The sequence below is a fragment of the Eriocheir sinensis genome, chromosome 45 (assembly GCF_024679095.1).
Source record: "Eriocheir sinensis breed Jianghai 21 chromosome 45, ASM2467909v1, whole genome shotgun sequence".
NCBI lineage: Eukaryota > Metazoa > Arthropoda > Malacostraca > Decapoda > Varunidae > Eriocheir > Eriocheir sinensis.
This window is the reverse complement of record NC_066553.1, coordinates 8,367,125-8,393,727: the sequence shown is the minus strand read 5'-3', so window position 1 is coordinate 8,393,727 and position 26,603 is coordinate 8,367,125. Positions and strand designations below refer to the sequence as shown.

The following is a 26,603-nucleotide window of genomic DNA, read 5'->3' as shown; positions in this document are numbered from 1 at the left end:
GTACTTGACCCACAATACCTCGTTGCTTCATTTCGTAAAGTAATCTGTGGGGTGGAACTTTACCACACGCCTTTTGAAAATCCAGATATATTACGTTATAAGTGATTTGACTACGTCGTAAACTGAAAAAAAGTAATTTTAAAAGGTCAATAAGTTGGAAAAATAAAGTCTCTTGTTACAGAAGCCATGTTGTGAATAATTCAATGAGTGGCTTTCAGCCGCCTTTCAAGGTAGCTTGTAATTTTATCTTTATGCTCCCAAGTATATATAGCTTACCTACTATTGACGTCAGACTAATGGGCCTGTAATTACCCGGTATTTTTGTCTTCTTTCTTAAAACCTGAGGAACTAATAGGAAGACAGCTAATCCACCAATCAGTAGGGACTATGCCATTTTGAAACCGGAGAGCGATCAAAACTTTATCGGTAGTCATTTCAAAGTTGGGTATGTGTGTGTGTGTGTGTGTGTGTGTGTGTGTGTGTGTGAGAGAGAGAGAGAGAGAGAGAGAGAGAGAGAGAGAGAGAGAGAGAGAGAGAGAGAGAGAGAGAGAGAGAGAGAGAGAGAGAGAGAGAGAGAGAGAGAGAGAGAGAGAGAGAGAGATATGAGAAAATAACATAATTATATAACAACAAAAAAACGAACAAAATGTTAAAAAGACAAAAAATGTAAACTTTAAAGATAAAAAAATACGAAAAGCAAGACAAAAAAAAAAGCGAAAAAGGCAACAAAGTATACAAAGCTTACATCAACGCGCTTCACACACACACACACACACACACACACACACACTTTACTTACTTCTTCCTGGAGATGCATATCACCACTTGAGGCATTGGAGAAGGAGTCCCAGGGAAGCCGAATTAACTGACACCACCACCACCACCACCTCCACCACCACTAACACAACACTACCTACTCACCAACACACACCGGGAGAAGGTAAAGCCGCAGAATACACACCACACCCCAAATACACTCCTACACGCTCCTACGAGACAGATTATTGTGTATACACGTGTAAATACATGTCTCTGTTTTCCGATTCACACGTGCAAACTCACGCGCGGTCAGATCAGTCCACCCACCGGAATGCGTTCACTATTACCTGCTCGGCTCTTCACAGACTGGCTGACTGCCCCGTACTCACACTCCCTAACCCTGACCTCGACATGCTCTCTCTCTCTCTCTCTCTCTCTCTCTCTCTCTCTCTCTCTCTCTCTTAGCACTAATCTCCAAGTTAGGAAATCGAGTATGTGTGTGGTGTGCAGCTGTAGCAGGGTACCGTACGATACGAAGGCTTCTATTGGTACACACACAGCTGACTGACTCATACCGGTCCACTGTGTCACGGAGCAGCAGAGATCTGTTTCTGGGTCGGCGCATGATTTCTGTTTACTCCCATTTATTCTCTGTTCTCGTTACTTCTGTGTGTTGTTTTCATACTTTCTTCTTATTTACTTACCCTCTTTTTCTTTTCTTTTATCGTGAAGTTTTCCCTCATTGTTATAATTTATGTACGTACAGATTTTGCGATATCCTTAACTCATTCGTCGCATGAAACAATTTAAATTGGGACATTTCGAAGTTTTGTTATGACCTTTTACATTTGCAAGATATTTGATCTTTTTCTTATATTTTTTTCCTATCTTGTTATCTTCCCCTCTAATGTCACATCCGTTGAAGCCTTGGGCACCAGCCATCGACTTGATAGATTTTTCATGATTTCCTTGTGTAACAATTCTTTTCTTTACTTTTTTCCAATATCACTGTGACCAAAAACAGTAATAGAATACTCACCATAAATCATATATATATATATATATATATATATATATATATATATATATATATATATATATATATATATATATATATATATATATATATATTTTTTATACGTTGCTGGCTATTGCGCTGGTAGGCATCTTCCAGTGGGGCCTGATGGTCGGCCGAAGGATTCTTCCTGGTGGGGCCTGATGGTCGGCCCAAGGATTCTTCCAGGTGGGGCCTGATTGTCGGCCCAAGGCTTCTTCCAGGTGGGGCCTGATGGTCGGCCCAGCCCGTTCTGGCGCAGGCGAGTGTTTATAGTGGCGCCATATATATATATATATATATATATATATATATATATATATATATATATATATATATATATATATATATATATATATATATATATATATATATATAACGTAGTGACAATTAAACCTTAGTCAGATGGTGAAAAAACCGTAGGTCGTAGGTGATAGACCAAGAATATCATTGCGAACATATACGCATCATCCCGCTTTGGATTGAAATTAATGCAGGCCCGTAATTTTGGCAGATATTAGGGGGGGGGGCTGAAGGCATTATAGGTTCACGAGTTGGGGGGGTGGAGGGTGGCGAACGAAACGAGCATACACAGGTTGGGAAATTTTTTGAAAAATAAGCACTTTTAGGGACATTTTGAGGCTGATATAGAAAACATTGGGGGGCTATAGCCCCCTAGTCCCCCCAGCAATTACGGCCCTGTAATGAAATATAGAGTAAGCGGGAGCATATTATAATTTACTATCGGTAGCTTCAAAAACCTGTTTCAGTTAGGGAGATAAGGTGAGTTTTTGAGGAGGAGAGAAGGTGTTCCACAGACTGGAAATTAGAGCGAAGGTCGCTAATGTTACAGAGCATTGGAAAATTGGTCGAGCTATGAAGACCTCTCCAGGTTGTCATGAGAGTGGGGTCAGGTCTGGTGACGTTTTGGGTCTCCTTCCAGATGGGGACTCCTACACAGACACATTGCATACTATTCATAAAAGACATTTTTTTAAAACTTCTGAGAAAATGGTGTGTGTGTGTGTGTGTGTGTGTGTGTGTGTGTGTGTGTGTGTGTGTGTGTGTGTGTGTGTGTGTGTGTGTGTGTGTGTGTGTGTGTTTAACAAATGCGATCATTGTTGAAAATTAATACATGGATCTATTGGAACGTTTATTCATTATTATTAAGTAACCATATTCATATCTAAGATAAATATCAATTACTGATGTTCGTTGAATTTTATGTGCAATATATATATATATATATATATATATATATATATATATATATATATATATATATATATATATATATATATATATATATATATATATATATATATATATATATATATATATATATATATATATATATATATATATATATATATATATATATATATATATATATATATATATATATATATATATATATATATATATATATATATATATATATATATATATATATATATATATATATATATATATATATATATATATATATATATATATATATATATATATATATATATATATATATAATGAGAATGTGTGTATGTATGTATGTAAGTGTATGTATGTATATATATATATATCTATATATATATATATATATATATATATATATATATATATATATATATATATATATATATTGAACTTCCTTCATTTTCTCACAGAGTTACGGCAACGATAACAAGATGTAGATACACTGCAAAGAGGCTAATTAATTACAACGTGATGTATATTAAACAGTGAAGACACACACACACACACACACACACACACACACACACACACACACACACACACACACACACACACACACACACACACACACACATCTTATATTATTTACATATCACTGAGAGGGGAAGGGGGCCGGTCTCACTGAGTGGTGAGAGGGAGGAAAGAGATGAGCTGATGGGGTGGTTTGCGGTTAAAAAGAAATACAGTTGATGGAGAGGGAGCTAGGCAAGGACCAAAGGCAATGAGGGTAATTTACTGAAACGTTATCATTGCAGTAATTATGTCATCAATCAGTGACGTCGAAGGTGGGTTTCCTGCTCCACGTAATCGATTATTTTGTTTAAGTTTGATCGTATTTTCAGTACTTTTTGAGATAATGAAATAAGACTTTAGTTTTGTATAAGAAAAGTTTCCTATCTCACCCAGTCACTTTTGATGGATTAAAAATTTGTTGAACCAAACCCTAGATTGATGCCCTGAAAACCAGAGTGGTATTCAGAGATTTTGTGACGGTTGGGAGCGATGCTATGAGTTTCAGCTATTGACCCTGAAAATATTACTGTATTTCAAGCATATTACTAATGTGCTTGATATAAGATAATGTAGCCTGTAGGTACAGGCCAACTATTGAACAATAATAAGACAATAACAATGTCAATAAGTACTTAAGGAGTCTGGTAAGGCGGGTAGGCCTACACAAAGCAGCTCCTGTAAACCTAATCCCAAATAACCTCTCTATCCATGAATTTACCTAAGCTTTTCTTGATAGATAAATTCATAAATAGTGAGGTAATACGTTGGTTAAATTTACAGGAGTTGCTTTGTAAAGGCCTACCGGTCTCTTGCCGACTCTTTAGGCTCTTATTATTATTCAATAGCTTGCTGGTATTTATGTTATATTATATTCAAGCACAGCAATAATTAAACTATCGTTTCCTAGCTCCCACTCCTTCTAATGCTACTTTTATTTTTAACCCAGTTCCTTCAACTTCAAGTGTACAATTTAACAGATAGAATCCTTTCCGACATTCTGATATCAAAACAATAAGAAATCACAACACAATGCAGAATGGGGAGTCTCTTCTCACAGCGTATAAATAGCAGATTGAAGCATTAAAAATTCAGCTTGAAAGTTCCCCTTTGCTTTAAATTGTTTGAAGGCCCTTAATGATACTATAACTGTAAACGGCATTGTGAACTTGATGGGTCCTGGCCTCATCGTACGTTTTAGACGGTCTCCTCGAGGATTTAGGAGAGGAAGGAAAGAAAAAGGAAAGGATGGAAAGGATATGAAAGGCGCCGCAGAAACGGATTGGACAACTCCTGCCACGCCAGCGATGCAAGGGGCTCGTAAAAGAACCATAATGATGTAGTTATATTAATCATAACACACACTCTTGATATATTATGTAATTGTGGCCCTGGTGTACCGCGGAAGGTTACCTCTCTAAATCGTTGGGACAGTGTGATGACCGCTGTCTCCACGGTTAATGTGCATGGCGAAGGATGTCTCGTCTCCGTTTCTTGATATAAGGTCACTGTTTTAAGTAGGCATTTACGTAGCCAAGCAATCTTAACATTAGTACATTGTTGCTTACAGTACTTCTAGTTATACCCGAATTTTGATGCATTTTTAACCCTAGAAGAGATAAAAATTTGGAAGAAAACTTGAGTGTAGCGAAAGGTGTTGATGTAACGCCGATGGGAAGGTCAGGGAGGTGATTGTGGTGGTGAAACACTGGTCATAATGCATTTTCTAGTGGTGTAGGAAGTTCCCTTGCGTTAGTTGAATTGTTCCAGGAAATTAAGACAGAAAATGGGTAAAGAATAGTAATAGAAACATCCCCCCCCACTGATCCTGTAATGTTAAAAGAATAAACAAATGCAGTATAGTGAAAAAGAATAAGGTCTTGCGTTAGTTGAATTGTTCCAGGAAATTAAGACAGAAAATGGTTAAAGAATAGTAATAGAAGCATTCCCCCCCTGATCCTGTAATGTTAAAAGAATAAACAAATGCAGTGTAGTGAAAAAGAATAAGGTCTTGCGTTAGTTGAATTGTTCCAGGAAATTAAGACAGAAAATGGGTAAGGAATAGTAATAGAAACATCCCCCCTGATCCTGTAATGTTAAAAGAATAAACAAATGCAGTATAGTGAAAAGGAATACGATCTTGCGTTAGTTGAATTGTTCCAGGAAATTAAGACAAAATGGGTAAGGAATAGTGATAGAAACACCCCCCCCCCCCCACGATCCTGTAATGTAAAAAGAATAAATAAATGCAGTGTAGTGAAAAAGAATAAGGTCTTGCTCGTGAACTTCAGGTGGTGGTCAGTGGTCACACACTCTGAGATAACTATTATATATTTACGGTTTCGGAGACATTTGATTACCAGAGACCACTAAGAAAAAAGAGGTGGTTTTAGTGGTCAAAATCATGATAAAATCCCTAGTTGCATGAAAAAAGAGAAAAGGGGATTTGTTATGATCGGACAAAAAAAAAAAAAAAAAAAAAAAAAAAAAAAAAAAGTAATGGTTTAAGAAAAAGAACAATAAAGTATCTAGAGGTGATGGCATTGACGGGTGGGTCCGTATCTGGCTTGGGGGAGGGGAGGGGAACTATCAGGGTTACCAAATTATCGTATTCAGGCACTCAGCACATCGTACTTTCCGGTTCTGAGTCACAGCTATCGCAAACAAACGCCAATAAGTAATGCTTTTAACGAGAACTTTTACTGGAATTTCGTTATCTGTGTGGGTAGGAAAGTTTTGGGCCCTGGAACTCATAAATGCGATGTTTTAAGTACGATAATTTGGCAACCCTGGGTACTATTATAGTTCACCACCTCCTCGCAACCATAACACTTCACAGGGAAGAATATAAGGGTGCTTACTGCTGCAGGGCACACTAGGTACTCAGAGAAGCTCACCCACAATCATAAATCATCACCGAGAGTTCTCCGCCAAATATCTGCTTCAAGGAGGCAATCGAGAAGATAATTTTGGGGTTAAGATTCGTTTTAGGTCCGTGCCAGTGTCTCATTACCTACCTTATGAAACATCACTATCTCTTCATATGTCTTTTCTACAAACCTTCAACAGTCATGGAAACGCTTTGAAAATCCAATTCAAGGACTTTTTTTTACTCTTGAAAATAGGGGATAATGTTTACGAAAGCGTGTCGCCTCCTCTGGCGGCGGCCGCGGCGACGCTGCAGCCGGTTGCGCGAAATACCTCCTCGCTGAAATAAGTCACATATACATGTGTGGGGGGGGGGTCCAGGGGGGGGCGTACCCCCCCTGGTTAGAAGGGGGGGTCGAGGGGGGTGCAGCCCCCCCCCGTTAGTAGGTCGTAAAGTTCGGTTGGAGTAGTTTAAATATGCTCCCCGACCCTAAACCCTCTGCGAGCTATTTTACGGCTTGCTGGCCGCGGCCGTCGCCAAAGGAGGCGACGCGCTTTCGTAAACATTATCCCCTATTTTCAGGAGTAAAAAAAAAGTCCTTCAATTGGATTTTCAAAGCGTTTCCATGACTGTTGAAGATTTGTAGAAAAGACATATGAAGAGATAGTGATGTTTCATAAAGTAGATTATGAGATACTGGCACGGACCTAAGACGAATCTTTACCAATTTTGGTTCTGTCTTCCCGTTGAGTTTTACGTTGGAGTGATAAAACAATCGACTTCAGACAAGAGCAAGGTTGGGGCCAAAGTTCACGGGTAGGCACGTATACATTCTATATCGTACCTACGCCAGCCTTGTGTATTACCTAGACGTGGGCAAGTGTCTCGGCTCGCTCACTTCAACCTGAATGGCTTCCCGGCCTCAGTCTATTCTGATCCTTTACATAACACGAAGATAAAACGTGCTAATGATACAAAAATAAAATTCCCTTTATAAACTAGATATAGATGCTCACTACTACTGATTAAGATTGAGTTGAAGAGGGATAAAATAATGTGTTCTTTTGATTTCTGATTAGAATCTGGTGAGAGCAATCATCAAGCAGCTATACTACATGACTTGTTACCGATGAATCGATCCACCGACCTACAGAAAATTTAGCTTCAGTACCTTGAAACAAAGATGCTGATTTGTACAAGTACTTCCCGTCTAAATGCTCTGCTTTATCTTAAGATTATCCCTTTGTGCATACCAGACTTACGCGATACTGTAATTATCTCAAAACTAAGCATGGTTCGAACCCGTCTGTTCCGAACCCAGTGACACATTTTCAGCTTCAAGTCGGTAAAATACGAACATACTGAAAATATCAACACACATATCAACACTCACAACAGTTGTACAACACATACTATAAAGAAACGTTAAAGTGAGGCTATCGTGCATATATAACTCTTGTTACAAATTTTGAAGCATACCGTTCGAAGCTTTACTAACTTGGATAGCCTACTTATGTGACTGGGGACATCAATTATTCTTTACTGAGTATGCACTGTAAACCTGTAAAAATTCTCTCTCTCTCTCTCTCTCTCTCTCTCTCTCTCTCTCTCTCTCTCTCTCACACACACACACACACACACACACATATCAATAATAGCTTCTTCAAGCCCTGTTTCTTGTGAACGTTCGACGAGGCGATGTATCTTTTTCAATTTATCGATTTTTTTCTTAAATCTCGTTTTAACTGGTAAATGAATATATACATTTTTTTTTCTCTCTCTCTCTTACTTGGATAAATATTAAAGACTGTAACAACTAGTACCTCAGCCTCCTCGGGCGTTGCATGCGTGGATTATAGTTATCAAGAAGTTACAGCGGAAGGGAGGGCGGTGCATGACAATAGTCACTGATATGATAACTGAAATAACGAACTGTCCGAGAGATACACGTGGGGGTGAAGGGACAGGGCGAGGGGGAGGGGGGGGGGGCGTAAGTGAATTTCACAGCCAAAGCTTTTTTGTAGCTCGTCTGAACGTATAAGCACGTTAACTTGATGTACCAAGCTGATCTGTGGCTTTGTGGGGTGCGGCGTCCTCACTTAATACTCTGACCATAAACGTGAACGGCATAAACTTAAGTAAAGTGTACCATGTTTTAGTTCAGCTCGTTTCCCAACCCGCGGGCTGGGGAGTCGCGGAGCCTGTCAAAAATTTGGTATTAGAATGGAAAATAACTTGCCACATCAGCTGTAGAAGCGTCGTCTTAAGCACAGTTTTATCATTCTTTATAATGTATACGTAACGTAGCCTTAGCCGAACTGTAAATTGTATATAGTCACGAAATTAAAATACCAAAATGTTATGATGTACCGTATAAGGAATGCTGTAGTAACACCGTAGTAGCATTTATAGAAACTGATCAAGGACTTATTGCTTTAATGTCTTTTTTCTTTCCCTTTTCTTCTCAGAATAAATAAAAAAGTTTGTATAATAACCGAAACGGCTGATGGCAATATTGGGGGAGGGGAGGGGGGTCGCGTGGCATTCGGGGTTTTGAGAGAGGTCACGAGTACAAAAAGGATGGGAACCACTGCCTTAGATACTGTGTAACGGGAAGATAACATATATAGCGTTACGGTAGAATCAGTTAATATGCTATTGTAAGGTACGGGTAATATCAGGTTAGGATGATATCCTACAGTTTGATGTCGTGGCATAACATCGGCTGGTCTGGTCCTCCCTCGTGAAGGCAAGCAGTCAAGTGAAATAACCTGTGATCAGCGAGTGGTTTGCAGATGCGTGGTTCCTGAAAGCTTCTTTTTTAGAGGTAGTCCTGGAAGATTGTCTCCAGGAAGGAGTACGGAGGGAGGAGGCCGGCTCCATAATGTCACATGCGGGGCTTGAGTAGCTTTTCCCTGTGGGCTCGCAGAAGGTGCTTGTGGACGTTGATCTTGCGGGCGGTGCGGAAGGAGCAGTGGGGGCAGCTGAAGGGCTTTTCTCCCGTGTGAGTGAGCACATGGCGGTTGATGTTGTATTTTTTTACGGTGCTGTAGCCACACACGTTGCATATGTAAGGCCGCTGCAGCTCCCCCGTCCCGTCATCTTCGCCCCACTCCTGCGTGAAGCATCCTACCTGGTGGAAGAAAGAATAAAATAACTTTAAAGCCTCATCCATGAACACAGACTTTTTAAGAAATATTAATCGTCTGTCAGGTCCTTCTTTCAAATTTCTTAGTGTTTACGGCAGAATATTTACGTATGCATGTTTTTTTTTATTTTATATCCGTTCCCCTACCCCAACATACTATCATTCACATACAGCTTACCTTCTGCGAGCTATAATTGCTTTATCGAAATTAATCCTAAAAAAAGCTAAATATGGACAATTATATTCTTTTTCTGCGGCTCAGTGGAGTACACCTTCCTTATTTTCAAATAAGGTACTTATATTTCTCTATCTATATACTTTCCAGAGCCTATTGAGGCCTCAATCTCCACTATTTAAAAAAAAATGTCTACGTGTATATATATATATATATATATATATATATATATATATATATATATATATATATAGAGAGAGAGAGAGAGAGAGAGAGAGAGAGAGAGAGAGAGAGAGAGAGAGAGAGAGAGAGAGATTTACATAGATTTACATAGAAAATCAGACCACACAGACCCCATGGTCTAGTCCTTAAACCTAAGTGATTCTACATTAATCAGAAGGCTCCAAAACATTGCATTTCAACTCTAGTTGATATTAATTAAGTTGAAGGAAGTGACGGTCGAGCTTGTTTTTGAAGGAGTCAATCGTGTTACACTGGACCACTGACGGTGGGAGCTTAGATTCATTCTCGCACTACAACGTTGGTGAAGAAAAATTTGGTGCAGTCTGAATTTACTTGTCTACATTTGAGTTTTACGCCATTGTTCCTTGTACGCAAAGTGTCATCGATCTTAAACAATGTTGATCTGTCTACATTCGTGAAACCATTAAGTATTTTAAAACATTCGATCAGTTTTCTTCGGAGGCGACGCTTCTCAAAAGAGAACATGTTAAGGGTGGAAAGCCTTTCTTCGTAAGATTTGTTGCGCAAGGAAGGGATCATTTTTGTTGCCCGACGCTGAACACCTTCTAATTTAGCAATGTCCTTTGCATGGTGGGGAGACCAAAACTGTACCGCATATTCCAAGTGGGGTCTGACTAAACTATTGTAGAGTGGAAGTATTACATCTTTATTCTTGAATAAAAAGTTTATTTTAATGAGAGAGAGAGAGAGAGAGAGAGAGAGAGAGAGAGAGAGAGAGAGAGAGAGAGAGAGAGAGAGAGAGAGATCACAAGTTCCACACATCCCCTTTGCCCGGTGGCCTGCAGGCAGTGAGTAGACCATCGATGGAGGAGGCAGGGGAGTTGGGGGAGGCGTGCAGTTATATCTATCTATCTATGTAGATATATAGATAGATATGCGCCTATAACTGTGGGGGCGTGATATAAAAAAGGTGCTGACACAGCTAGGCATCCATGACCCACGCTTAATTGACTTGGACGTAGGGTTCTGCAGCGATTTACAGCCGAAGCGCCCCATTGCCGATGCACCCCAAGTCGATGCGTCCCAACTTTTGGGGCGCATCGACTCGTGACTGAATCACAACAAACGTGACTGTGAAAGCGGCCCAGTCACTAGTCAATGCTCCCCAAAAGTTGGGGCGCATCGGCAGTGGGGCGCTTCGACCTGCTACCTGTAAAAATAGTGAACCACAACCACAACATACAGGCAGGCCTACGGTTTATCTTCAACAAGCTTGCAGGTGACTTCTTACGACGCAAACATAGCAGAACTAAGACGTTCGTAGAAGACAGTATCAATCAATCAATGGGGGCCATACACCGGGGGGCGCATCACCTCGCTCACCCTACGACGCCAAGTCTGGGGACAGGAGGATGCAGAATAGCAGTGTACAGTATCTTGAGGGGGTGACTATTCGGAGGTATGCCCCATTGATTTATCACAACCACTGACAGCATTGCCGTTGGTGAAGGTGAGCGTCATAAACGTTCTGAGAGTAGGTTACTTACTGCACTTCCAGCATTGATAGAAGAGGGGGAGATTTGGATACTTACTGTCCGCCATCATGGTTACGCGGGGTTGCGAGCCGCGCACCACCTCCGCCGAGGCGGTAACTCGACACCACCATTTCTCTGCGCCACAAAGTGCTAATTGGTAGGGCGTTGTAACCGCATATTGAACTCGCACATAATATGACTACTCTCACAGTCTGGACATCGTGCACTGCACGTTGTTGATGAAGTATACTCTAAAAAACTACTTGCTCTAGTGGTGTCCTGAGAAGTAATCAGTCATGATGGTTAACGTATCTTCCTGATGAAGGCACAGGTATGACGTTGTATGGCGCGTACAGCCACTGGGAGGGCAGCACTGCTCAGGTCGAAGGTCAACACGTTTAGGGTAAGGAATTGGCGGAGGAGAACCCCGTGGAGTGAATACTCAGTGCGACTTGGAATAAAATAAAATATAAACTTGATAATGCGTCTTTGCAGAATCATGGGAGTGAAACGCCAGAATTTACTCTTTACTACACATCCACACGACCACAGCGTGTAACGAAACACACGAGAAGACGGAGAAGTTAATCCAGACAAGGAAAGGTTTTGCCGGCGCCGGGGATCGAACCAGCGACCAGCGAGACGGAAGAGCCACTCCTTAACCAGTCAGCCAAAGAGGTAGTACCCCCCTCGCAGTGTGAGTTATGGGAGGCTCGCCCATTAGGCAAGTCACTGCACCACCGGAGTATCGCTGAAATGACTGTGAAATCGGTGATTACATAGCTTACTTCCAGACTCTGCAAACTGAATGAGACGAAAATCGGACCTGCATAATCCGTGAACGCCAGCTCCGGTTATAGGGTCATATGGGAAGCTGACCTTGACCGGGTTGTTTCTGAAAGAGACAACCCTTTGTCGAGAAGGCTAACGGTACTTGTCGATCCTTCATCACCCTATATACTGCAATTAGATCTCCTCTCTCTGCTGTCCTCCATGATTAGAAACCCAGTCTTTCCTATCTCCTCATATGTCATGTCATGTCTCAAGCTTGGCACCACTTTAGTTGCTCTCAGAATTCTCTATTTTCCCCAATATATATTTTTTCTGAGACCACACCACCACTGCATAATCCAATCTTGGTTGAACCACCGACATTATCATTTTTTAATCCTATCTTCATCTATGTAGTGGAATGCCACTCTGGGGAAAAGGTGTTTTGGAACACAAAACCCAATTTTTTTCTTGCGTTCTTACTTTGATTGTTCCCACTTTGTAATTCCTGACTGGTCTCCAGATTCCTGTGCCCAATTCCAGAACTACATTTCTTGAGGTTGAATTTAAATTCCCACTTGGCCACAACTATGAAATTTATGAGTCTTCTGCAGCCTTATACAGACCTCCTCCTCCTTCATCTAGCCTCAGCAGTGAACATCACCCAGGATCACTGACCTTGTCCTCCACCCACCCCCACTAACCCAACAAACCCACACAAACCATGTTGTTAACAAAAATATTTCATTGCTGTGGTCTGAAGTGGTTTGATATTGAAAGCATTGTAAACACTCAAAATAGTGCCAATTTTAATTTCTGGAGGTCCTAGTAGGATTATATTTTGGTGTCCCTGTATACTATCCTGTATTTGAACTGAGTAATTATATAATTTCTAAATGTTATATATCAGCTATATTTCTCCCATATCATGAAGAAAATGCTACCAGTGGAAATCCACAGGCAGAGAGGGCAAGATCAGATAGATTACTTTTCTTTAGATAAATATTTAGGGGACCCCTCAGACAAAGGGGTTTTTAATGGTTGTACTTATTACCTAAAACTGGGCCTATTTCAAGCTTCATGTAAAGAAGAATCCAGTTATTGAAAGCTACCATACCTGGTTTGACAGACAAATAAATTAATAATGTCATATATAAAAAAAACATAAGTTGTCTGTCAGTAAACAAATGTGGAATTTTTTAAGAAAATCCTTGGACAGTCCCCCCTATTTTTTTTATTATCCCCACCCAGCAATTTTCAGTACTTCAGATTTTACAACTAGCAAACAGTTTTCAAGAATAAATCTCTTGAGTCTGGCTTGGAGCTTTTCCAAGGTTACTTCATCCCAACCACAGGCAGGCAGGAATCCACTTTGTAATGCTGTTAAGTGTTACATGCAGCAATCCCCACTAATACAATCCCATTCAAGCTATGGGTGTGCTTTGAAGACGAGGGCTGAACTTGATATGAGAGGTGGCTCTTAATAACTTGTGTGTGTGTGTGTGTGTATATATATATATATATATATATATATATATATATATATATATATATATATATATATATATATATATATATATATATATATATATATATATATATATATATATATATATATATAAGATGTAAACTCTTAGTTTCATGGACTTCAGTATAACGAATTTCGGCTTTAACAAACATTTTGCCTTTCTGGTACTTGCGGGAATTTACTGAATAAATTTGGTAATTACACGGTTATGTTCAGTGGTGGGCAGGTTGATCATGTACACGCACATCGGTCAGCATAAAATAGTGTTCAATGTGTAAAAATATCATTGTTTCAATTTCCCTGTATGGGTGTAGTATTTGTGATGACTGCATGTACATAAGTATACAAACTTTCATCGACTAAAATGAACAAGCTTTGTTATGTATGGAAATGGTCAGAAATAGCAAACTTGCAGCTCATACAAAATGAAAAAAGTATATTATATACCAAAAGTTCAGATCCCTCAGATATAATAGATTTTTGGATATAATGTCACCCCCTTCTCCCCAATTGGTTTGTTAAAGTGAGGGTTTCCTGTATGAGCAATAGATTCTCTTTAAACATCTTTGTCTAAAATTCATAAGTTTAGCATTGTCTATTTTCTTTAAGATACTCTCCTTATTTCATACTATGAACTTACTCTCCTTGATGATAACTTCAACTACAAAATTCTCCTTATTTCATACTATGAACTTACTCTCCTTGATGAAAACTTCAACTACAAAATATTTTGTAGTGTATTCCCAAAAACCAAAGTATATAGTATAGCTATATATATTGTATATAGTACACAAAGTATGTAGTATATACTGCAAAAGCAATAAGCAAAAGCAATACCTGCTATTAAGAAACAGCCCCAGTGAAAAAAAGGAGTGAACCCAGTTGCCTCATGTTGTTCATAGGGCTACTTGTACAAGAGGGAACTGAAAAGGCCTCCCCTCAACCTATGTTGCCATGATAAAAATAAAGCTTAGCAGATGCCTAAGCTACCATCTTGTTTCTGGAGCCCCTAGAAACCACATGATATGTGAATGCACAAGTACCTTGACAAGAGAAATCATAGAAGAAAACAATTGTCACGATGTGCATCGATCCACGGTATCTTTCAGCTCTAGAAGCCCTATACATCAAGGACATGAAATCAAGCCTCAACAATCTATCACAAGATTTACAGTCCATCCAAAGCATGAGAAGTGAGTTGAGCCAAACCAACCAATTAGAAGAAAGGTTGAGCAGGACCGTGGGTAAAGCCACCTCTTAAAAATGCTCATGCTGCCTTTTTAACCCGGTAGAAGTGACGGGCCAAATTTGTGGCTTCACCGTGTAGCAGCGACGGGCCAAATTTATGCCATGATATTTACCCCCCAAAATAGATGATACATAATCTGATCAGAAATGCTTTGATATACATTATGAAATGGTTTATGTGAGGGGTGATTTTTTTTTATTTTCTCGCTTGGAGGGACCATTAAGAAACATGATCCCCGCTGCTACCGGGTTAAACCATTCTCACTGCTACCTCCTAGACAACAACACCACTCTCCAATGCTACTGAAGAAGGGTTAGAGACCCAAATTTGTTATTTGGGTGTAAAGACAACTACTTTGGTGAAGTTATCACTGATCTAAGTAAGGAGAATACAACCATAATACAAAATAAGGAGGATACCTGAAAGAGATAAAAAAATGTTGAACTTGCCATCACATTTGACTAAGCACACACACACACACACACACACACACACACACACATTGCTCAGATAGCTCAGTCGGCTAAAGTGCTGTGCTGCCAAGCTTTGTGGTGTGGCAGGCAGAGGTTTGAGCCCTGCTCAGGACGTTTTTTTTCTGCTGACCAGGAGTGGTTACTGTAACCCCCTTGAGCAAGGGGGATAGGGTGTGTGGTGTGTGAGGTCCTGGCAGTACCCAGAGATCGACTAATGAGCCTTGCTCTAATCGGGAGGGTACTTGCTGGCGATTGTGAGTCCAACTTGTGATCAGGCCGTGGTGAAATACACACACACACATGCACACACACACACACATATATATATATATATATATATATATATATATATATATATATATATATATATATATATATATATATATATATATATTTTTTTTTTTTTTTACAGCAGAGGAGTCAGTTCAAGGGCATAAAAAAAGGAAACAAATCTGGAAAAAAAGCCTGCTACTCACTGCTCCTAAAAAGAGTTAGAGGAGTGGCCGAAAGATAGGTCAACTTCGGGAGGAGAGTTGTCCTGATACCCTCCTCTTGAAAGAGTTCAAGTTGTAGGCAGGAGGAAATACAGATGAAGGAAGATTGTTCCAGAGTTTATCAGCATGACGGATGAAAGAGTGAAGATGCTGGTTAACTCTTGCATAAGGGATTTGGACAGTAAAAGGATGAGCTTGAGTAGAAAGTCGTGTGTGGTGGGGCCGCGGGAGGGGGGAAGGCATGCAATTAGCAAGTTCAGAAGAGCAGTCAACATGAAAATATCGATAGAAGATAGAAAGAGAGGCAACATGGCGGCGAAATTTAAGAGGTAGAAGACTATCAGGAAGAGGAGGAGAGCTGATGAGACGAAGAGCCTTAGACTCCACTCTGTCCAAGAGAGCTGTGTGAGTGGAGCCCCCCCACACGTGAGATGCATACTCCATATGAGGGCAGACAAGGCCCCTGTAAATGAATAGCAGCTGTGTGGGGGAGAAGAACTGGCAGAGATGGTACAGATCGCCCAGCCTCGAGGAAGCTGATTTAGTAAGAGAAAAGATATGAAGTTTTCAGTTGAGACTTTGAGTTAAGGATAGACCGAGGATGTTTAGTGTTGAAGAAGGTGATAGCTGAGTGTTGTCAAAGAATAGGGGATAGTTGTTTGGAAGATTGTGTTGAGTGGATAGGTGAAGAAACTGTGTTTTTGAGGCATTGAAGAACACCAGGTTCTTCTTGCCCCAATCAGAAATAATAGCAAGGTCTGAGGCTAAGCGTTCTGCTGCCTCCAGCCTGCAATCGTTTAGTTCCTGTTGGGTGGGTCTTCTATTAAAAGAAGTTGAGTAGTGCAGAGTAGAGTCATTGGCGTAAGAATGGATAGGACAGTTTGTTTTGGAAAGAAGATCATCAATGAACAACAGAAAGAGAGTGGGAGATAGGACAGAACCCTGCAGAACACCACTATTAATAGGTTTAGGGGAAGAACAGTGACCGTCTACCACAGCAGAAATAGAATGGTCAAAGAGGAAACTTGAGATAAAGGTACAGAGAGAAGGATAGAAACCGTAGGAGGGTAGTTTGGAAAGCAAAGATTTGTGCCAGACCCTATCAAAGGCTTTTGATATGTCCAGCGCAATAGCAAAGGTTTCACTGAAACGGCTAAGAGAGGATGACCAAGAGTCAGTTAGGAAGGCAAGGAGATCACCAGTAGAAAGCCCCTTGCGGAACCCATACTGGGCGATCAGATAAAAGATCAAAAGTGGAAAGGTGCTTTTGAATCTTCCGGTTAAGGATTGATTCAAAAGCTTTAGATAGATAAGAAAGCAAAGCTATAGGGCGGTAGTTTGTGGGATTGGAACAGTCATCCTTCTTAGGCACAGGCTGTATGAAGGCATACTTCCAGCAGGAAGGAAAGGTAGATGTTGACAGGCAGAGGCGAAAGAGTTTGACCAGGCAGGTATATATATATGTGTGTGTGTGTGTGTGTGTGTGTGTGTGTAGTTAAATGTGATGGTAAGTTCAGCATTTTTTATTCTATTCTATTCTAGGATATTACTTAATATCCTAGTACTACAAAACAAAGATCATACTGTGCTAAATCATATATATGAAACAGTATAGTTATAAGATGAAGAGGAATGTTGTGTTAGTATTCAGAAGTGATTAGGGCAGAAGTGAGAAGTAAATGTAAAATAAATGGTACAAGAGCAAACTAAAGAGTTGAATTGAGGGATTGAGTTCACACACACACACACACACACACATATATATATATATATATATATATATATATATATATATATATATATATATATATATATATATATATATATATATATATATATATATGTGTGTGTGTGTGTGTGTGTGTGTGTGTGTGTGTGTGTGTGTATTTACCTAGTTGTTATATATGTGTATTAACCTAGTTGTTATGTTCAATTCAACTCTTTAGTTTGCTCTTGTACCATTTATTTTACATTTACTTCTCTCTTCTGCCGTAATTGCTTCTGAATACTAAGACAACATTCCTCTTCATCATATAACTATACTGTTTCATATATATGATTTTAGCACAGTATGATCTTTGTTTTGTATTACGAGGTACTAGGATATTATCATTACCATACTCACAGCAGTGCATCATAAACTTGACCCTTCCATCATAAAGGGACATCTTCGAACATCCTATAGTGTTGGACTATTTTATATCAGTGAAGTACAAAGGAAATAAAGTAAGTGGACGGAAAAGTAAAAAAAAAAAAAAAAAGTCAGTGGGAAATCATGATGCTGAAGTCACTACAAATTTTATTTTTTGTCATGATTTTCGGTGAACAGATAAATTTCTTGATATGAAAATTCCTACTTATAGATAACTTGAACATACTCAGGAATGAATGGTCTGGATGCCACTCTACCTATACACCGGTCCTTTCAAAATTAGACTGAGGACAAGAAGGGAAATAAACCTAAATTGTGGAGGTGTGTATCCTGTAGATGATTGATAATGCCACATGCAGAAAATAAGTACACCGGGAAACTGTGACAGACTTAATATATTATATTACTGTAAATAATGGCACAATTTTCAGACTTAAGATATATGTATAAAAGTTACAATTAAATTAATATCATAATACCCACCTATTATGCAAGTTATTGATCATGCTTTTTAAGTATGAATTATAGAATGCAGGGATCTTCCTTAGTTAATAGTTTTCCACTAGAATTACTGGCCTTTTCTTGAGAGTTGATTTTGTATATCTGAAATAATTTTGATAGAAATATAAAACACTACCAGTTAACAGCACTACTGTAAAAAAGACTAAGCATTTCATGATTATTTTTTGAATCAAATGTAAAAACTTACTAAAGATTTTATGATTTTAACATGTTTTGACATTTGTTTTGTTACTGAACTGATGTAAAATACTACTACTACTTCAAAACTTTCAATTAACCCTAATTCAGCGTGGTTCCTCATTAGAGTTAACACATACTGTCATTATTCTATATAATCCAAGGATTGGTACTACTTGTGTACAATTACTGTGTTGTATGGAGTGTTAAAGGTGATGCAAATAATTTATTCACATCAGGAGTGATGCTTTGCCATGTGCTTCTTCAAGTGGATCTTCTGAATTGCCCGGAACGAACAAAGGTTACACGCAAACGGCTTCTCTCCAGTGTGGATGCGTATGTGGGTCTTAAGATTTGCTTTCTGAGCAGATCGGTAAGGGCAGTAGGGACATGCGAAGGGCTTTTCGCCAGTGTGTGATCGGATGTGGTGCATCATAGCAGACACCTGGGGCATGGTGCGGTCACAGTGGGGGCATTTGTAGCTGGTTGTCTGTCTGCTGCTGGAGGAGTGACTTGATTCCACTCGCACTACAGCACTGCCAGGCACCGCCGCCTTGCTGCAGACCGACACCTGTAGAGGATACCCAATTGCATTAAAGTCTGATACTTTCAACTTCTCAACATTTAATCCAATAGTGCTTGATTATTTATCTTCTTCCATGCATATTTGTTGAAGAAAAGTAATGATGAATAAGATGTGAGTAAGATATGAATTATTTGCTATTTTTCTGCTACCTCCCAATAGCCTTATGCATGATGTGCCTCTCCATGCTACACATACATAAGAACTTGTAGCATTTGCTTCTCAGACTTGCAATGAAACTGGGTTCACAGTGCCATGTATCTGGGCCTTGTAAAGAAGCATGTAAACAAAAAGAGGAATTATTCATACACAATGAGGAAAGGGAACACAGAAGGAATTATTCACTTGCTGTATGGAACAATGCCACTTTCTGTTTGAATAATGAGTTTTAATAATGAGTACTCTGTATGCCAGGATTACATTTTATTGCCATACAAGAATCAATGTATTTAAAATTTGTCCATTCAAGTCTGCATAATATTATATAACATAACATTATCAGTGATGGAAATGTAAAGAAAATATATTTCAGATAGCAAATATACATCATGCACAATTATACTAGTACACATAACTAGGCATACAAACTGCTGACATTAGACTAGGTAAAGGACCAGGAAAGTATTTTCATACCACACAATGAAACAAACAACTCACTCGGTCTTATACATAGACTATTTTAGAGAATATAAGAAGTGCTGTAGGTTATGGAGCTTGGCTCAGACACTCAGAGGAATTTTCCCCAAAGGAGGATATGATAAAACCTGAAAGAATAATAATAACATTTCAGAAACTGGGTGACTGCTTCAGCCTTTCTGAGCAAGTCACCTTGGTGAAAAAGGAAGTTCTCCATCAAAGTCAACTACAGGTACTGGAGGGTAAAGAGACCAGCACAACGCTGGTTTGATGTGAGACACGTAAAGGCGACTGAGACATTCCCTATTCTGGCCCCTAGAGACAGATTATGAACAAAAACTTTCTTTCTTCATGTAGTAATTTATTTCCTTTGAAGTAATCTCGAAGATATATCTTATTGCAATCAAATAACTAAATATAAAAGATACTGACAGAAAATAACTATGTGTATAGGTATCAGAGGAATCATGACATATTTGGTTATCTCATTTGAGGCTGGAAAGGTTGCATATTACATATATGTATCCAAAATGTAAAATTACAGCTAATGACTAAATATGTATCACTCTCCAGTGCTGAAAGAAATATCACCGGCACTGTTGATATGAGTCCGCAGGTGAGAGGTGAGGTGGATCTTCTGTATGGCACGGTAAGTACAGAAGGGACAAGCAAAGGGCTTCTCTCCAGTGTGGGTGAGGACGTGCCTCTTGAGGTTGTCCTTGATTGTTGTGGTATATACGCAGTGAGGGCACGAAAAAGGCTTCTCCCCGGTGTGGCTTCTCACATGCCTAATGAGGTTGGACTTGACAATGGTTGAATAAGGGCAGTGGGCACAGTGGTGCAGTTTGCTGGTGGCGCCGTGGCTCCTCTGCCTCCTTCTGTGCGTCCTCAGCCTCTCCCTCTCCACTCTCACCTGTTGGGGACGCCGGGCTTACTCATGGGCATAGTGTTTACAGCAACAGTAAATAAGGTGTGCCACCTTGACAAGCTGCCAGCAAAGCTCTAACAGATAAAGAGGCCAACACTACTCTTCATAATACAAAACTGCAACATTTCTTTTTCTTTGCTTGCGCAAAATATGAAAAATGCTCCCCAGTACACGTATCTAAAGAAAATTATTATATGCTTTAAATGTCAGGCAATATTGCACAGAAGATTGCTTAATTAAAATGTATTTTATGTGGACAATTCAACACAGAATTTGCTGAAAGGAGCAGAAAAAAACGTGTATTCTTGTTCTTCACGACAATTTTTCATATTCTCTGTCTTAAACATATCAGTCTCATACATTTTGAGTAACTACACAGGAATGGGAGAATCAAAACAGTTTGAGTGCTATACTAATAAACATTCAACTTGTATGATATATTTAAAAGAAAACTTTATTTTGTCTAGTGCTTTCAAAATACCTTAACTATGGTGACTTCGCATATGACTCTTGAGGTTGCTCTTCTCAGAGAAGGTGTAGGGACATTGATCACAGGCAAAGGGCTTCTCCCCAGTGTGAGTACGAACATGTCTCTTTAAATTGTCCTTTTGTGCTGCCCGGAAGGGACAGTAGGGACATGCATAGGGTTTTTCACCAGTGTGGGTGCGGACATGTCTCATGAGGTGAGCATAATTGGAAGTGATGTAGACACAGTAGGGGCACTGGTGAGGCTTGGCTGGGATGACCATCTTCCCTGCCCCTGAAGTACTTGCTCTCCTATCCTGGCCCACCTGTAGGGGAGGCCCACCGGTCTCAATACACATCACAACATATCTCATCCTAGCAATAGGGTTGACACTCACAAGCTGGCATCTATTTGCTCTCCTACTGGTTTGTAAATAACTAAATAAGGAATACTTATCAGTGACTAAATATATGAGTGTATATGATAATGCATGTGTACAAGGCTTTATCAAAATATACGGCATAATATCCAGAATTTTGTATGATCAGGAATTTTCCTGAAGTACCTGGTATTATGAATGGTACTTGTCAAATTCTATGGTTTGACTTATCTTGAGGCAATTCTAATTTAGTAAAAGTTTGCCTAAAGTGACTGGCACTCATAACTTTAATGTTTAAAACAGACAACCTGATGTCTTTTCCATCAAGACTTTAAAGGGGGTAGCAAGTAAAATAAAGAGGTTTACTGTCAAGGCAGATTCTTGATGACTTCTTGCCATTTGTTGTAATCACAAAAAAGGATTGTTTTAGAGACCTGTGCTATCATTGCTTCCAACTTCAAACAAAGCTATGCTATTCTAAAGTGCTCAAATTTGAATTCTGTGAGGATCCATAAAATGACTTCATTTTTGCCTCATATTTTCTAATGCCATAAATTTTCACAAATAATATTGGTAAGCTAAAAGAAAGTTACCTTCACTTTTTTTTCATTTTTTTTCAAGTACAATAAGATCAGTCTTCATTTACATGTTCAGTTAAGTTGCAATATACTATATTCAATTTCAGTATCAGTAATTTTTTATCCAAATTTCATGCTTGGAATATACAAAATATTTCCCTTATTCAGTCACACCAGATATGGTAAGTGATATCGGCCTTCTCTATCCAGTATGTATTAAATCTAAAGATATTATTGAAGAGGGTGGAGAAGGGGGGCAGAAGTGACTAGTAATATTTGTGAAACAAACCTTTAATTTAAAGGATACCAAGATGCAAAAAATAAACAAGAAGTAGAGTTGAGTATGAGTTGCAAGTATGGAGTCTACAATTGATTCAAGCAAACTAATAAGTGACTACCTTTTGTTGTGGATAACATATCACAAGCTCAAACTGAAAAGGAGCACAAGCATTGATCCTGATTTTGAGAAAGCTAAAGATTAATAAAAATGTGTTTTGAGAGTGAGGGAAATTGGTGTGTGTGTGAGTGTGTGTGTGTGTGTGTGTGTGTGTGTGTGTGTGTGTGTGTGTGTGTGTGTATTTACTTAGTTGTATTTACCTAGTTGTAGTTTTACAGGGCCTGGGCTTATGCTCGTGTGGTCCCATCCATCTTCTTTAATCTGTCTTCATATGTCATATTCGAGAGTTCTGGGACCATTTTAGTTGCAATTCTCTGCATCCTTTCCAGCTTTCTGATATCCTTCTTTTTGTGAGGCGACCACACAACTGCAGCATTTTCAAGCTTTGGTCTTATCATTGTTGTTATTACTTTCTTCATCATTTCTTTGTCCATAAAATGGAATGATACCCTTATATTTTGCATCATCCTGTAGGTTTCTCCAAACAGCTTGTTTATGTGCTTTTCTGGGGATAGTGTGTCTTGCATCGTTACTCCCAAATCTTTTTCTTCATGAACCACCTTTAAGTTTTCTTCACCCATCTTGTATGTTTTCCTTGGTCTTTTTTTTACTTTTCCCCATTTCCATAACATGGCACTTGTTTGCATTAAATTCCATCTCCCATAACTGGCTCCATCTAAATAGTACTCTGTCCAGGTCTTTTTGAAGCTCCTCACAATCTTCCTCCATCCTCACTTTTCTTATTAACTTTGCATCATCTGCAAAAAGGCTCATATAACTTTTTATACCCTTTGGCATATCATTTATATATATTATGAACATTATTGGTGCCAGAACTGAGCCTTGGGGAACTCCACTCTCTACTCTCCTCCAATTTGATTTCTCCTCTCTAATCACTGACCTCATTTCTCTTCCCGTTAAGTAATCCTTCACCCACTTGATAACCTTTCCACCCATTCCTCCCCACTGCTGTAGTTTCCGGATTAACCTTTTGTGCGCAACCTTGTCAAAGGCTTTTTTCAAATTGAGATATACACAATCAGCCTACCCTTCTCTCTCTTGCATTACGTCTATTGCTCTTGAGTAGAAACATAGTAAGTTAGTGATGCACGATTTCCCTTTTCTAAATCCAAAATGTCCTTCATTTATCATGTTTTTCTTTTCTAAATGTTCGACCCATGTTTTTTTTATTATATTTTCACAAATCTTGCACATTACACTTGTCAAAGAAACTGGTCTATAATTTAGTGGTTCCATTTTATCTCCACTTGTGTGTGTGTGTGTGTGTGTGTGTGTGTGTGTGTGTGTGTGTGTGTGTATTTACCTAGTTGTTGTAGTTGTAGTTTTATAGGGCCTGGGCTTTACGCTCGTGTGGTCCCATCTCCGTATCTGCATTTATCCAACTTTTCCTTAAAGCTTTGCACACTCTTCGCCGATACTACATCCTCACTTAGTCTGTTCCAAACCTCTATATTTCCTTGTGGGAAGCTGTATTTCTTTATGTCTCTCAAGCATCTTCTCTTTCTCAATTTTTTACTATGTCCTCTTTGTGTTCCTGGTGGTAATTCCTTCTTTTAGTAGTAACTCCTCGTTATCTACTTCTTCCATTTTGCTGAATAATTTATAGATTTGTATTACGTCTCCCCTTTCTCTTTCTTGTTCTAGTGTTGGTAAGTCTTTCCTCGTATGTCAATCCCTCCAGCTCTGGAACCATTTTTGTTGCTGTCCTTTGTATTCTTTCTAGTTTCTTTATGTGTTTCTTCTCATGGGGAAACGACACTGCCTCTGCATATTCCAATTTTGGTCTGATCATAGTGGTAATTAATAATTTCATCATATCCTTATCCTTGGATATGATGAAAAAATTAATTACCACTACGATCAGTCCAAAATTGGAATATGCAGAGGCAGTATGGTCTCCCCATAAGGGGAGACCACTCAGTTTCCGCATATTCCAGTTTTGATCTAATCATAGTGGTTATTATCTTTTTCATCATATCCTTATCCATGTTGTGGAATGCTATTCCTATATTTCTAACCATTCTATACGTATCACCGAATATCCTATTAACATGACTCTCAGGCTGTTGATTATCTTGTATTGTCACTACCAGATCTCTCTCTTCTTGAACTTTAATATTTCTCCATCTCCCATTCTATATGTCCATTTTGGTCTCCCTTCACTCTTTCCCATTTCCATTACATGATATTTCTTCGCACTGAACTTCATCTCCCATTTCATACTCCATTCACAAATCTTATTTAGGTCCTCTTGCAGAATTTCACAGTCTTAACTGTTTCTTATATGTCTCAGCGATTTCGCATCATCTGCAAACAGGCTTATCTCCAGCATATCATTTATATATACTAGTAAAAGTATTGGTGGCAGTACCGATCCTTGAGGCACTCCACTATCTACAATTCTCCATTCCGATTTCATGTCCTTTACCACTGTTCTCATCTCTTCCCCTTAAGTAACTTTCCATCCAGGTTTTCATTTTCCCTTTCAATCCTCCTTTATTTTCCAGCTTCCATAACAGTCTTGTATGTGGAACGTTGTCAAAAGCCTTCTTCAAGTTCTAATACACGCAATCTACCCATCCATCCCTCTCCTGTGTTGTCTGTCACTCTTGAGTAAAAGCTCAGTAAGTTTGTTACACATGAATGCCCTTTTCTAAAGCCATACTGTTTTTCTGTAATTATATTGTGCTCTATAAATTTCGTCCATTGTTTCTTTATCACTTTTTCACATATTTTACAAACTATACTGGTCAATGATGCTGGTCTGTAGTTCAGAGGTTCTTCCTTTTTCCCGCTTTTATATATAGGGACCACCTCAGCCCTCCGCCACTCCTTTGGTACTTTGCCAGTTGATATTGAGCACTTTATGATACCATATAGGGTGAGGTAGACATAACTCGTACTCGGTCACAAGACGTATAAAGGCCGTCTTGTCGAAGCAAAACATCAAGGAAAGTCTCGCTTCCTACAGAAGAAAGAAAATGGGACACCAACAGCTGACGCAGCCATCTTGTGCCGCAAGCCTCACGCCTGAAGACACTATCAGAATAAAAGCATAGGAAACAATCTTAAACTGACCGGCTATAAAAAGACATGCACTTCAGCCATTTCTAACAAGCCTTCATGGCCCCCCAGCCAATCCTCCACGACTTCCCTTGGGGTTGCGACCCACCGGTTGGGAACCCTTGGGTTAGATTATTAAACTTTGTAGGACTGAGCTCTGTAGAGGTTGCAAAATCATTAGAGCAGGATTTGTAGCTGTCTCAGTATTATGATCCCTTCCAGCCCCTGCACCAATTCAATCCTTAACAATTCCCTATGTGTTTATAGTCAGTGATATGGTTGGAAGAAAAAAAAGCATTGTCAGGACTGAGGACGAGGTTGCTGCTTTATCCTGGATATGTTTCTGTTGGTGGCGTTTTTGTAACTTCTACAAATTATGAGTGTAGGCAACTGTGCTTTACTTAAAAAGAATACTGTAGGAAAATATCAATGGTTGCTTATGAAAATTATGTAAAAACTGTACCATCAAAGCAGTTAATATTTAGACCTGGTAACAAATGAGTATAATACATTGATTAATTTAAATATTTATTCCTTCATATTCTTCATTTCAAATTTATACACAGGAAACATTTTATGGGAGTTCTAATGCATTTTTACATTTACTCTTGACAAAAGGTATAAATATAATTGAAAACAATGCATTGTGAAAGGTCCAGGGATTTACATACATGACTG

At 39.1% G+C, this 26,603-nt stretch overlaps 2 protein-coding genes across 2 annotated transcripts; both read right to left on the bottom strand.

The window, feature by feature from the left end:
* Positions 1-19,109: 19,109 nt before the first annotated feature.
* On the bottom strand, positions 19,110-19,739 carry LOC126980794 (protein krueppel-like). The gene is made up of 2 exons (XM_050831078.1): positions 19,686-19,739; positions 19,110-19,445 (listed from the first exon to the last, which is right to left on the bottom strand). Exons 1-2 carry the CDS (start codon positions 19,737-19,739, stop codon positions 19,110-19,112), a joined length of 390 nt encoding a protein of 129 aa, XP_050687035.1.
* On the bottom strand, positions 19,345-21,741 carry LOC126980710 (zinc finger protein 513-like). The gene is made up of 2 exons (XM_050830895.1): positions 21,503-21,741; positions 19,345-21,006 (listed from the first exon to the last, which is right to left on the bottom strand). Exons 1-2 carry the CDS (start codon positions 21,608-21,610, stop codon positions 20,656-20,658), a joined length of 459 nt encoding a protein of 152 aa, XP_050686852.1. The 5' UTR covers positions 21,611-21,741; the 3' UTR covers positions 19,345-20,655.
* Between the last annotated feature and the right edge of the window lie 4,862 nt (positions 21,742-26,603).

Bases quoted from the DNA above. Each gene is read 5' to 3' on its own strand.
- LOC126980794 (XM_050831078.1), bottom strand. From the start codon at position 19,739: ATGCTTCTTTACAAGGCCCAGATACATGGCACTGTGAACCCAGTTTCA. The intron at 19,446-19,685 runs GTCTGAGAAGCA...TATCCTCTACAG, and splicing joins TGAACCCAGTTTCATTGCAA to GTGTCGGTCTGCAGCAAGGC.
- LOC126980710 (XM_050830895.1), bottom strand. From the start codon at position 21,610: ATGTTCGTACTCACACTGGGGAGAAGCCCTTTGCCTGTGATCAATGTC. The intron at 21,007-21,502 runs GTATTTTGAAAG...CGTCCCCAACAG, and splicing joins GCGAAGTCACCATAGTTAAG to GTGAGAGTGGAGAGGGAGAG.